The sequence below is a fragment of the Curcuma longa genome, chromosome 8 (genome assembly GCF_044706935.1).
Source record: "Curcuma longa cultivar G26 ecotype Majalengka, Jawa Barat chromosome 8, ITB_CL_G26_1.1, whole genome shotgun sequence".
Taxonomy (NCBI): domain Eukaryota; kingdom Viridiplantae; phylum Streptophyta; class Magnoliopsida; order Zingiberales; family Zingiberaceae; genus Curcuma; species Curcuma longa.
Window position 1 is genome coordinate 5,727,904 of NC_133868.1, and position 12,236 is coordinate 5,740,139.

Here is a 12,236-nt window from a genome sequence, read left to right on the forward strand (position 1 = left end):
CTGTTCTAAGAGAACATAAAGTCGTTCCGCTAATCTAATTAGATTATGGCAATACATACTTTCTATTGGAAGTGACTAGTTGTTGTCCAAACCAAAGAAAAGAGGTTATACACATAAGAAGATTAGATCCTTCTTTCGTTGCACGATTCACGTATCGTGTATTTTACCTTTCTTTTAGACTCCTCTCCATTCCATTTTTTATGCTTAAGACATGAGATGAGTCAAAAAAGCATAAAAAATGGAATGGAGAGGAGTCTACCCTATTAACCTATTCCCTTTTACAAATCTGAATAAATTATCATAGAATAGAACTCCGCGGATCATGTTTTCTGTTAATGGATCAAGCAATAGCTTCTTGTGGTGGGAAATCTAAAAAAAGAAAAAGATTCTTTGGTTTCGTTTTCTTTTCTCTTTTTTTATTTATTTTGAAATTTCTAATAGATTAGTATACGCCCATATTATTCTTGCTCCATTGATTCTTTTGATGGATCTCAGGATCTATCCTATATAAATAAATTCTAAAATAGGTTAAGAATTAGAACAGTTGGCCTTCGATTATTTTGGATCGATCAAAATACACACAGGTAAATGTAGCCAAAAAAAAGAATTGGGCTGCTATTTTGATGTACTATTTAGATATACATCTAATCCATGTACATACATATTGTATATTGATCTAGATATGGGCTTTTTTTTTATAGGAAAAAGTCTATATCCGTATACAATACAACTTTCTATGAAAATAATGAATATGATAATATATACTATATAATAGTATATAACTATACAATACTAGATAGTATGGTAGAAAGAATTATATATAATTCTTTCTACCATACTATCTAGGCTTAGATACTACTATCTCAGATACTTATTATCTCAGATACTTATTATCTCAGATACTTATGATTCCAGCCAGATCATTTCGTTTAAGACTTGAAGTTTGAATTCCTTTCTTCAATCATTGATAAGAACTAATAATTCAAGTTTCAATCAAATTAGTCATTTTGACTGACTGTTTTTACGTAGATGATAAGTAAAAAAGCAGTAGGAACTAGAATGAACAGTGCAGTAGCAATAAATGCGAGAATATTGACTTCCATAATCTCATTTTTTTTTTTACTTCGCAATAACTCGGGATCTAATCCCATAGAGATGAGAAATTGGATTCCTGTAAATTCAATGGGATGAATTGCATCCTGATGATACTGAATCGGATCAGTATTATGAATAACAATATATGATCTATCAAATAAATTCATCGTCGAGAATTGAATAGTATAACATAGGAAGATCCTTTATCTATACTAAATCTGAAAAAGGATTCTTTATTGGATCAGGAAATTTACATCCTTTTCCACTTTTTCTTTTCTATAAATAACCCAACCCTATCGTCTTCCCTATATATTCCTCCTTCGTTATATTATACTTATACATACAATTATGAGGTATTATATGACTGGTATGGTATTCTATGGATGACACACAGATCCAAATAAAAGAGTAGGAGTGAGATGGAAAAAGGACGAGTTAAGACGAGTTAAGTAGAAAAAATCGAATATAATTCCAATGAATTTAATAAAAAGGAGTGTTACTCGTTCTCCTCTTTTATTTTATTAGTATTTCTTCCTTCAATTGGGACTGGAACTGGAAGGCATACATAAAAAATTGAGTGTGCAATTTAGTTTATTTGAATGAAAATGAGATAGATTGTTTCCAATTAGTCATTGAGGATACCCCCCCAAAAAAAAGTTGGAGCTCAAAGGGGTTTTCATTTACCCTGACAAGTACTCTGTCGAGGCACTTATGTTAAGTTCGTTGTGTCTCGTACAATAAACGAATACAATTTGCATATGTACTCCGGTAAAAAGGGGTACTCTTTTCTATTTTATTCATCAAGAATATTGAAAAACAAAAGTGGACAAGTATCTCTTAAATTCAAATAGTAAAGTAAATATAAGAATACTACCGATTGTACGAATCTAACTATTATGTTATGTCTCTCTCTTATCAATCGGCACTAATGAAAGAAATGGAAATTCCCGTATTTGTCTGATGATAAATACGAAATAAAAACAAAAGAAATAGGGATCCCGCTGGGTATTAGCTCTTGCTCCCTATTTCTTTTTTGCACGTTAAATAAATTTATCCATTTATTTAACGGATCGGATCCTAGTTCGGGACTGACGGGGCTCGAACCCGCAGCTTCCGCCTTGACAGGGCGGTGCTCTGACCAATTGAACTACAATCCCAGCGAGGTGTATGGTATACATATTCTTAATGGTTTTATTCTTAATGGTTTTAAAAAACCATTTTATTTTCTTCGTCGTGTTGTAAGAGAGACATGAATGATATACTAACTGATATTATATACACATAGATATGGACTATACTGAAAGTAACACAGAGATATGGACTATAGTCAAAGTAACACAGATTACTAGTAACCCATGTTTTTTTAGTGCCAAAAATGGATAATCAACCTTTCGACGAGAAAAAACTATTTTTCTTTTCATAATTTTTGATTATGTATTACCAATCTAGAGTCTTAGAAAGATCAGAATGAATCAGAAAAACATGGATACATAAGAAAAATGCTTGATCCATAAAAGAGAAGGATTCCATTTTTATGGAGGACAAATTTCTTATATCATCGGTTATATCATATTTATGGAGCGGCGAATTTTTGGGCCGAGCTGGATTTGAACCAGCGTAGACATATCGCCAACGACAGATGCCTGCGTTCTCCCCTTAGAGTTTAGCACGCCCAGCCCGTGCCACTTAGACACGGGCGTGCTTAAAACCACGGAAGCTATAAAAGGGCTGCGAAAGAACACCCAAAGGGGGGGCTGGCGGCTGGAATAGGGGTTGGGAGGATTGAGGCATTGGAGAAGATCATCTGGACGCATCAGAAACGTTTGCATTTGAGATTTGGATTGGTAACATCTTGTAATTGATGGTTGAATGCTTAATCTGGATTTTCATGTCGTGCTGTGAACTTTCGTTTATGGAGTAGTTTACTTAATCTCGAGATTTGGGAGTACCCTTTTGATGATTGATTTTGATTGATATCTTGCCTTCTTTCATTAATCCGATCTGGTGTTGACGTGGTTTCAGCGAAAAGTCTTGTTTATCTTAGGAAGTTAGGGGATATACGTAACGGTGAACCCTATTTCCGGAACTCTGAATATCATCTAGGATTGTTCCTTCTAGAAGTAGTGACAAGATATTCTAGGGAGGTTTGCGGGATTCGTGTGACAGTATCCTTAGCTGATTATGACCACCTGTGTTACTTGTTATGAAGGAGGGAGTTCGGTCCTAAGAGAAATTCTCATGAACAATCCCTGCACCTAATGGAGCTTGCCCAATTCGATTGTACTCTGAAGCGGCAGTAAGACTAGGGAGGTTTGCGGAGGTCACGTGACAGGTCCTCTTAGCTGATTATGATCACCTACGCTCGAATGCCAACGAAGGTAGAATTGCTTTAGGTAAGTACAACTGAGGAAGATCCTGAAAGGGGCCCTCAATTGAGTATAGGATAAACATGGGGAATCCGTCAAAACATCAGTAAGGGTTAATGGAGAGGGTAGGCTTATCTTCTGATTGATCGTTGAAGTGGGGAAACCATTATCTCGAGATTTCTTCCAATCCCAATCTAGCCAACCTTACTTCTCGTCAGCTCACGTAGCAAATTCTCTCATTTGATCGACCTACTTCGTCTAGATAACTAAACATCACACATCGTCTGGTGATTAAACAAATCCCTGTGGATCGATATTATTACTTGACGACATCCGTGCGCTTGCGGAAATTAGACATCAGCTCAAAATCTCTTAAAATATGACTGGCTATGTCTATTGCTTTGAGTATTACTATCTCAAACATCACTTATTAACAAATTTGTCGCCAGTGATCATGCGAATTAACATACCCATTGGTATCAGTTGTTTACTGCAATATGCAAAAAGAAGAAATAATAATTAGATATACCAGTATTCATGGTGTTGATTCCTAAACTCTGTAAACCTTGATGCTTTAGTTTGATAGTGTTAGCTATATCATTATTAGAAAGAGGTACATATCATCTAAAAAACAAGGCTAGGAAAAAACAGATATAGAACAATCTTTGTATAGAAGTTAATTATGCTAATAAAAATATTGAGAATAGACAATAGATAAGCACTACAAAAAGGATATTATCTCAACTTTATCGAAATTCAATATTTATCCACTACAGTAAATCTATCCCGCAATAATCAATTCACATACTCCAACCATGGCCGCAAATTTTCAATTCTTTGGCCGTATTAATTTTGAAAATATCAATTTGATTTTATAAAAATTTTTATTGATCATCAAAATAAATCTAGAAAGTGTTTATGTGCCACCAATAGTTCATCATTCTTAAACATCATATTCCATTTGGATATTAAAATCATGGATCAGCCATTTCATTAGATAATAATCTGATTCATCTAAATAATCATATTAGTTTCATAATTATTATAATGTGTCCGATTAATTTAAAAATTAAGTGAAAGATTTAAATCGAAGATAATTAATAATACTGAATAGCTAGTATTAGACGATAGTTAAATAATTATACACGGCTGAATGAATAGTAATTAAGGTGATTTATAAGAAAAAAAAATAATTTCTTTATTTTTTCCAAAATAACTCAAACAATTATATTTACAAATAACAAATATTACATTTATTATATTAATCGCTAAATTATTAATAGAGCATGTGTCACATACTGTTAAATGATAAGCGTCCATCCATAATGCCTGTGACACTGATAAAGCACTCTGAAAATAAATAAAAGGTGTTTGCAAATACTATCATTATTAAATAAGCTCCATCATCATAAGAATTAAATTTTCAGGATAAAAGATCAAAAGTTTGATGTATCATTATTAAATTAAAAATGAGAAAAAAAATTCATTGAACTAACTATTTAACTCTATAAGATGAAAACTATATTACTATATTAAAAATATCAAAATGGTAATGATATTAAATTATAATTTGTTATTTGGAATAATTAATTTTATATAAATAATCAAGGTCGTATACATTGATTTCATTTCTGAACAAAAACTTTTCACTTCATAAAAAAATTCTTCTCTCTCACATTCTTTAAGTTCTTGAATGATAGTTTTAATAGCAAAGACAAATATAATATCAATCAAAATATTTTGAGATTTTTTTTTAAAATTTTTTGACAAAGAGTATTTGTTATTCCTATAATTTTATATATTAAATGCAAAATAAACACAAATTAAAAGTTTATCATGTTTATGTAAATCTACTGAACTTCAATCTTAACTCTTTCCATTTAAAAAATGATTACTAAGAATTTTAACAATCTTATAAGTTATAGTATACATACTTATCAAAAATTTTTATTGAGTGATAGTAGAACTTCAACTAGTAACTAATGATCTTGTGGTAAATTATCAATCTATGTAAATAATATTTATAAATAATATTCATGAAAAATATTCATAAATTATATTATAAATTATATTTATTAATAAAATTCCTATTAATATATTAAATAAATAAATAAAATTTAAAATAAATAAATAAATTTATATTATCAAATTAAATAATCAATCAAATAAAATTTTAAACAATCTAACAGTTGAATGGCGCTTGGTTTACAGCCCCATGGCCATGGAAGGAAACCCGAGGGGCAGCGGCGGCGCGTCCTGCACCTCGCCGGAGTTCCAGTTCCGGATCGCAGGCGAATCCGGAATCCCCCGCAGCTCCTCGCGGCCGGCGAGCTCTTCGCCGATGGCATCCTCCTTCCCCTGCATCACCTCTCCCTCCACCCAATTCCTCATCCAAACCCCGACGTCCCGTGCGTATACGGAATCGGAACCTGGGCCTGAACCGGCGCCGGATCCATATCGCCCACCTCCTCCTCTGCCTCCCGACGCCTACCTAACCACCTCGATTTCCTTCTCTCCGACGCATGGATCCAAGCCCTGGAAGGACATATTCCGGGACTGGGAGAAGAAGCCAGCGGAGTAGAAGCATCGCCGCAAGGAGCGGGTGTCCTCCGCCTCGGCGGAGCTCAAAATTCAGATCTGGCCCTTTTCCGGAGCCGGTCTGCCGGGATCGCGGCGGCCGGCCCCTGCTCGAGGAGAAATTCGCGCGGGGAATCCTCGAAGCACCACCACACCGCCGCCGCGCCGGGTGGGAGGAGATGCGCGGCAAGCCCAGGGCGGGAGGTGGGCCGGACGAGCCCGATGGGAGAGATCCAGCGCCTCGAGCACAGGAACAGAGATTATCCACCGACAGCGCGAGGAAAGGGCAGGCGAGCGCCGACGTGCACGTGCGTCGGGTACCGAGGCGAACAGCGTAGCTGTTAGGGCGATAAAGTGTATTAGTTGCCGTAAATAGCAAAAAACACTTTTGTTTATCATTAAAACAATGAGTTGTTTTGTTATCTTCACACTTTCTGTTATAATTTGAAAGGCTTACAGATTTTAGAACTTGTATTGTTCTGGTCAACACATTGTAGATAGTTCAAATGTTGATTCAAGGCTCAGTCAATATTGTAGATAGTTCAAATGTTGATTCAAGGCTCAGTCACCCTCAAAGAGACATCCGAGAATAAAAAGAGATCCTAAAAAGTATTCAAAAAGATGATTAGGATGGCGTCGGATTGGATTCTGATAAATTACTCCAACGTTTAAATTATAATTTAGCGTGAAAAAGGAGTTTAATGACTTGAAAAAATTAAGGTAGATATGTGTGCATACCTGTGTCCATGGGCATAGACTACCTTTTATAATAGCTACTTTTCGTTCCGAAGTATTATCAACCGTTTGAGAAATATTCTAATGTATCCCCTTTTTCTTTGAAAAGATCTCGTCCGTTTATATATATTCAAGAAATTAGAAAAGACGTTCCTATCTTCTCGGAAGAATTAGCTTTGCTTCCATCGATTTAGTCGGAACGATCATGTCTTTAAATAAGTGTCATGTGTCGAAGGTTGTTTCTGAATGTTAAGACTGTGTCATGAGATCGGCGCATGATGCTGAAGGTGTGCCGAGACCGAGCCATGAGGTCGGCACATGAAATTGGAGGTGTGCCGAGATCGAGTCGCGAGGTCGGCACATGAAGCTGGAGGTGTGCCAAGATCGAGTCACGAGGTCGACACATAATGCTGGAAGCACGCCAAAACCGAGTTACGAGGTCAACACATAATGCTGGAGGCGTGCCGAGACCGAGCCATAAAATTGACACATGAAGCTGGAGGCATGCCGAGACTGAGCTATGAGGTCGGCACATGAAGTTGGAGGTGTGCCAAGATCGAGTCGTGAGGTTGGCATATGAAGTTGGAGGTGTGTCGAGACCGAGTCACGAAGTCGGCACATAATGCTGGAGGCACACCGAGACCAAATCGCGAGGTCGGTACATGAAGTTGGAGGTGTGCCGAGACCGAATTGTGAGGTCGGCACATGAAACTGAAGGTGTGCCGAGACCGAGAGATTGAGGTTTCATTTGATTTCAACAATTAATTTATACTTAAATTTACTCAATTTCCTTCCTACCTCCTTCTATCCGATATCCACATAATTAATAAATAATCTTACTGGATCATGAATTTTAAGAGGACAGTAGAGAACTTGTATTTCAAGAACTTCTTCCCTTTGTTCATCCCAATGGAGAATCTTTAGGACAAACGAAAAAGCTCACACTATGTTCCACCATTTCTTTAGTTCAACAAGTATGCCATTGGACCATGGGATTCATGGCTAGCTCACACTTTAAACTTTACAAGTTGGCATGACAAACACCATCAATCAATTAGTGTTTTTTTGATAGATAAAGAAAGATGTCAAATGTGATGGAGGAGACCATTACTTGAAACTTTTGGGTTGGATCTAGACTGGTCGTTTCTTATGAATAATCACGTCTACCATCACAATCTCTGTCCTTCAATTCATCTATTTTCTTGTAGTTTCTTGGCATTTCCTTTTCTAGTGGATAAACAAGGACATCTAGATCTTACAAACACTGAGAAAGGTCGTCCAAAAATCTATTTCTCATATGAGGTCATGCACTAGATGCACATACTGAGTGGGTTCACCACTAAAGAGAATCTACAGAATCCAACAATGTGAGGATAGAAGAAGTTTTGCTATCCATTCTCGAAATGAAAAGCAAGCAGTAGTTTATTCAAGCCACAGTTAAACATGATACATAACAGAAGAGTAAACTTTAGTTATAAACATTTTTAGCATTTTTAATCCCATCAAAATACCTCACACTCACTATTATTTGACATGATCACCGAGACAGAAATTCTTCATAGAGTCCTATACTGGCAAATGATCCGATCGTCCTCTCTTTCTACAGCTCCAGCACCAAATCTGCAAGCACATTAGTAAACTAACAGTGCATCAATGGCAGAATTAGGGGAATACAAGCATGGATTTGTCTATATACTTACATTCTGCATCTGTCTTGATCCAGTGCCCTCTGTTAACAGATGATGGAACATTGGAGAAGTTGGAGATGGAACTGTTCTCTTTCCTGCTCGTCGCCTTTGAAGTGGCGACTTTGCTAGCACTGCTGTTTTCTTTCTCAGTTTTACCAGTCTTTAAAGGTTTCTTCGACATGATGGTGCTCTCGGGGTGCACTTTTTTGTGAAACAGTTGAAGGATCTGATGAAACATGGAAATAACTGATTCAGATTACAGCAATCTGAAGAGATCGCTCGATCTGTACGTAGCTGGAAGCATGTCGTCGTTCGTGTGACTGCATGGAAATCTGGTTTTGAGGTGGTGAAATCGTGTCCCGTACCTTTTGAAACTTCTTCTCCATGGTTGATGCATTTACGCCGTCCGACGATCCTTTCCTTCCCCGGTGCTTCGTCGGCTTTTTCTTGGTCAAATACATCTCAGCCGTCAGCTTGCCTTCCCCGTCGCCTCCGGCGAACTTGGCCTCCCCCTCCTCGGCGATCCGGCTCATCATGAAAAGCTCCCCCAGGGAGGCCCGCCTCTCCCTCCTCGAGCCACCAGCCGCCTCCGCCTCCATCAGCACCGTCTCCGCCGCCTCGACGGGTAAACCGAAGAGGAACCCCTGGAGAGGACACGCAGCCGCGCCGGAGTGGCTCGAGCGAGCCGAGGACATCCGGCCTCCGCCCTTCTCCTCCTCCGCCGTCAGCACCTTCTCCAGCTCCGCGCTTACCATGATCAGGTCCGTCTCCGTCGTCGCCTCCGCCTCCTTCTCCGCAATGGCCTCCAGAGCCGCAGGGATCGCGACGACAGCGACCTCCTCCGACGTGGCAAGCAAAGGCTTGCCCTCGACCTCCTCGATCACCGCCAATTCCTTCATCTCCTCTTCCTCCGTCCTCTCCTCGATCGGCCCCGTCCCTACTCCCAGGGTTCCGATAGTGAGCAGTCCCTCAAAAAGCTCCTCCACAATCGGATCCTCCTCGCCGCCGCCACCGTCATTGAGAGCCTCGACGTGGAGGCGAAGGCTTCTCGCCTTCAAAGGGTCATAATGGTAGCGGCGGCGGTTGAGGTCGAGGTCCAGCGACGGACGTCCGGCGAGGCAATTGCAAGTGCCGCCTGCGACGCATGTAGACGAACATCCGTACGTCAGCGTAAAAATCGACCACGACGAAACAATATACGTACGGAAATGCATACCGGCCGCGCCTCCCAAGTCCTTCAACTCCTCGCCGCCGTTCTGCCGGAACTTCCGATGCATCCAACCTAGCAGCTATACAACAGCAACACAAACCATTCACCAGCAGCACGATTGCTAACTAGAAAGAGAGATATTTAGAATGGAGAATTGAAGAAGCTGCGTACCTTCATCTTGGCTAGCTGATAGCTCTTCGGATTGGAAGGGAACAAGAACGAGGAAGGACATATATAGCAGCAAGCGAGCCTTCGACGGTGAGGGCTCCATGTTTGGCGTGAAGGATGAAGGTAAAAAACTTTACAAGAGGAGCAAAGAAACGTCGGCATGCAGTTGAATTGACTATCGAACAAGATGGAGAAAACTAAACCATTTCGCCAGCAATAGTGCAATACTGAAGTTGCAGGAGTAAAGAACAGCAGTTGCATGCATTCTCCAGTGGGATCAATCAAGCCCTGTTCTCTAAAATTATTACAAAAACCAAAAACGTCAGGCCAGAGAGCTAGAAGTCCGCTTAAGAGCAGCTCGCGAGCAGAGAGGACAAAAACTAGTATGTTAATAATTGCTTCGCAGGAAAGTAAAGGAAGGTCGTAGATCTCCCACTCCGTTGAAAGGAATGGAAACTCTTCAGGTTCAGTGCAAGAGGACAGCTGCGGACTGCGTCTCCTTGTGCGTATTCAATCAAGTCGCGACACACACAGAGACGTTCGTGTATATGCATCCAAATGATCATGTAGCGACTAAGGGAAAGAAGGTCTGTGGATTTCACGCTTTGACTGTTTCTGTGGGTTTATTCTTATCTTGGAATCGAAGTGGATGATCATGGGCGGCCACGCTTCTGCTACTTTTCACAGGCATATGCACCATTGCCCCAAAGACATATGCACTCGATTCCAGATAATATTTTTGGGAAATCTTGATCGGAAAAAATCATTGGCACTGTGTGATTTAGCGGTTTGATGTTGGTTGGTTTGAGACTTTGAGTTTGTGTGGTACCCTAATTTTCTCATGCTTGCAGTGATAGATGTGGTAGAGATGGATAGCCTACAAGTGATACCACCGGATCAGTTAGAAGTCAAATTGAGTTGTAAGTAAAAGAGAAAAGGAGATCAACTCAGAACAAGATGAACCCGAGGCAGGTAAATTGGAGCACTCATGAAGTGCTGACGTGCTAAATCAAGATAAGTCACAGTACGCCAAGACAAGTTTAAGAGGTATCCGATTCTTTCAGTTAGGTCACGTCCGACTCTTTCAACTCGGTTATATATGTCTGACTCTTTCAGCTCAGTTCATTCTAGATACCTTTGGATGCGATCACTAGCCCCCTCAATCATGGGGAATGTGGATACCATGATAAGCGGAGAATGTGGAATGATTAAGGATACAAATAAGGGCACATGGATCTACGTATACATGGTAGTCCCACGACTTGAACGTGGGGTTCATGCTTTTCTCCTAGGAGATGGTATAAAAGAGAGTCCATTTTCGCAGGCATAGGTACATGCATAAGCCATCAAAAATGATTCTTCTATACTTTCTACTCTTTTCCTCTTCTCTATCTCCAGATACCTGACTTAAGTATCAGAGTAGTTGAGCTAAGGTCTTGTCCTCCATTCTAAGTCTCATTGAGTTTTATGGAGATCCAAAGAGCTCAATTTTCACCCTATCATTAGAACTCGTTAACCTCAAAGACACCTCACCGTTAATTCACGTATCCTTGATTTTAGACAAGAGCATACAATTTGTCCTCCTTGCTCGTGGAGTCATGGAGAAAATTTTTACTCATATGAGAGTGAGTGAAATTGGAGGATCAATTAAAACAATTGAAATTTATCATTCAAGTAAATTATCAATCCGAACTATCATTCAATCAAAGATCATGCAACTTGATCCATAGAGCTCATCCTTCCCTAGATCATTGGAACTCGTCAATCTCAAAGAAAGCTCATAGTTAGTTCACACATCCTTGATTTCAGTTAGGAACATGTAATTTGTCCTCCTTATCTGTGGAGACATGGAGAAAATTTTCACTCATTTAAGAGTGAGTGAAATTGGAGGATATGAAGAAGTAGGGATATCAAAAATAGATTTGATTCGTCAATTCGATTCGATCTAATTTGAAAAAAAAAATCAAGTTAGGATTGAGAAGTTTTGGATTTGGATCGGGTTCGAGTTGGGGATTTTGGATTGGATTAAATTCGGATCGGATTCGGGTCAGATTCGGATTGACCCAAATTTAGAATTTACGAGATTTTTTATAGTTAAATCAAATTTTATTTTGAGAATTAAGATGTTTTATGTAATATTAATATGACAATGATAAAATATTATGATAAAAATGAAAATTTATTTTTAAAAAATCTTGAGTTATTCAAATTTTTGGAGTGGTCAGGTTATACAAGTTCGATTCAAGTTTCGGATTTAATTCAAATTCGGATCAATATTTTTTAATAATATTTTATCTTAATTCGGCCTGAATCCATCCAAATTGATACCATGTGAAAAAGTAGATATGAAATTGAAGCAGCTAAAGTAGGATAAAGACGTGAATTGTTTGAAATCTC

At 38.8% G+C, this 12,236-nt stretch overlaps 1 protein-coding gene and 1 non-coding gene across 2 annotated transcripts; both read right to left on the reverse strand.

Moving 5' to 3' along the window:
• Positions 1–2,178: 2,178 nt before the first annotated feature.
• Positions 2,179–2,252, reverse strand: TRNAD-GUC (transfer RNA aspartic acid (anticodon GUC)). Its single transcript has one exon. It is a non-coding gene; the product is annotated as a tRNA-Asp (tRNA).
• Positions 2,253–8,435: 6,183 nt separating this feature from the next.
• LOC141834205 (protein LAZY 1-like) lies at positions 8,436–9,738 on the reverse strand. The gene is made up of 3 exons (XM_074721657.1): positions 9,678–9,738; positions 8,827–9,596; positions 8,436–8,687 (listed from the first exon to the last, which is right to left on the reverse strand). The coding sequence occupies exons 1-3, from the start codon at positions 9,736–9,738 to the stop codon at positions 8,436–8,438; spliced, it is 1,083 nt and encodes a 360-aa protein (XP_074577758.1).
• Positions 9,739–12,236: the final 2,498 nt, after the last annotated feature.

What these genes read in the sequence shown, in the direction of transcription:
- LOC141834205 (XM_074721657.1), bottom strand. Translation starts at nt 9,738, where the DNA reads ATGCATCGGAAGTTCCGGCAGAACGGCGGCGAGGAGTTGAAGGACTTG. An exon ending in GGACTTGGGAGGCGCGGCCG is followed by an intron (nt 9,597 to 9,677) that starts GTATGCATTTCC and finishes CATGCGTCGCAG; the next exon opens with GCGGCACTTGCAATTGCCTC. An exon ending in TGGAGAAGAAGTTTCAAAAG is followed by an intron (nt 8,688 to 8,826) that starts GTACGGGACACG and finishes ATGTTTCATCAG; the next exon opens with ATCCTTCAACTGTTTCACAA.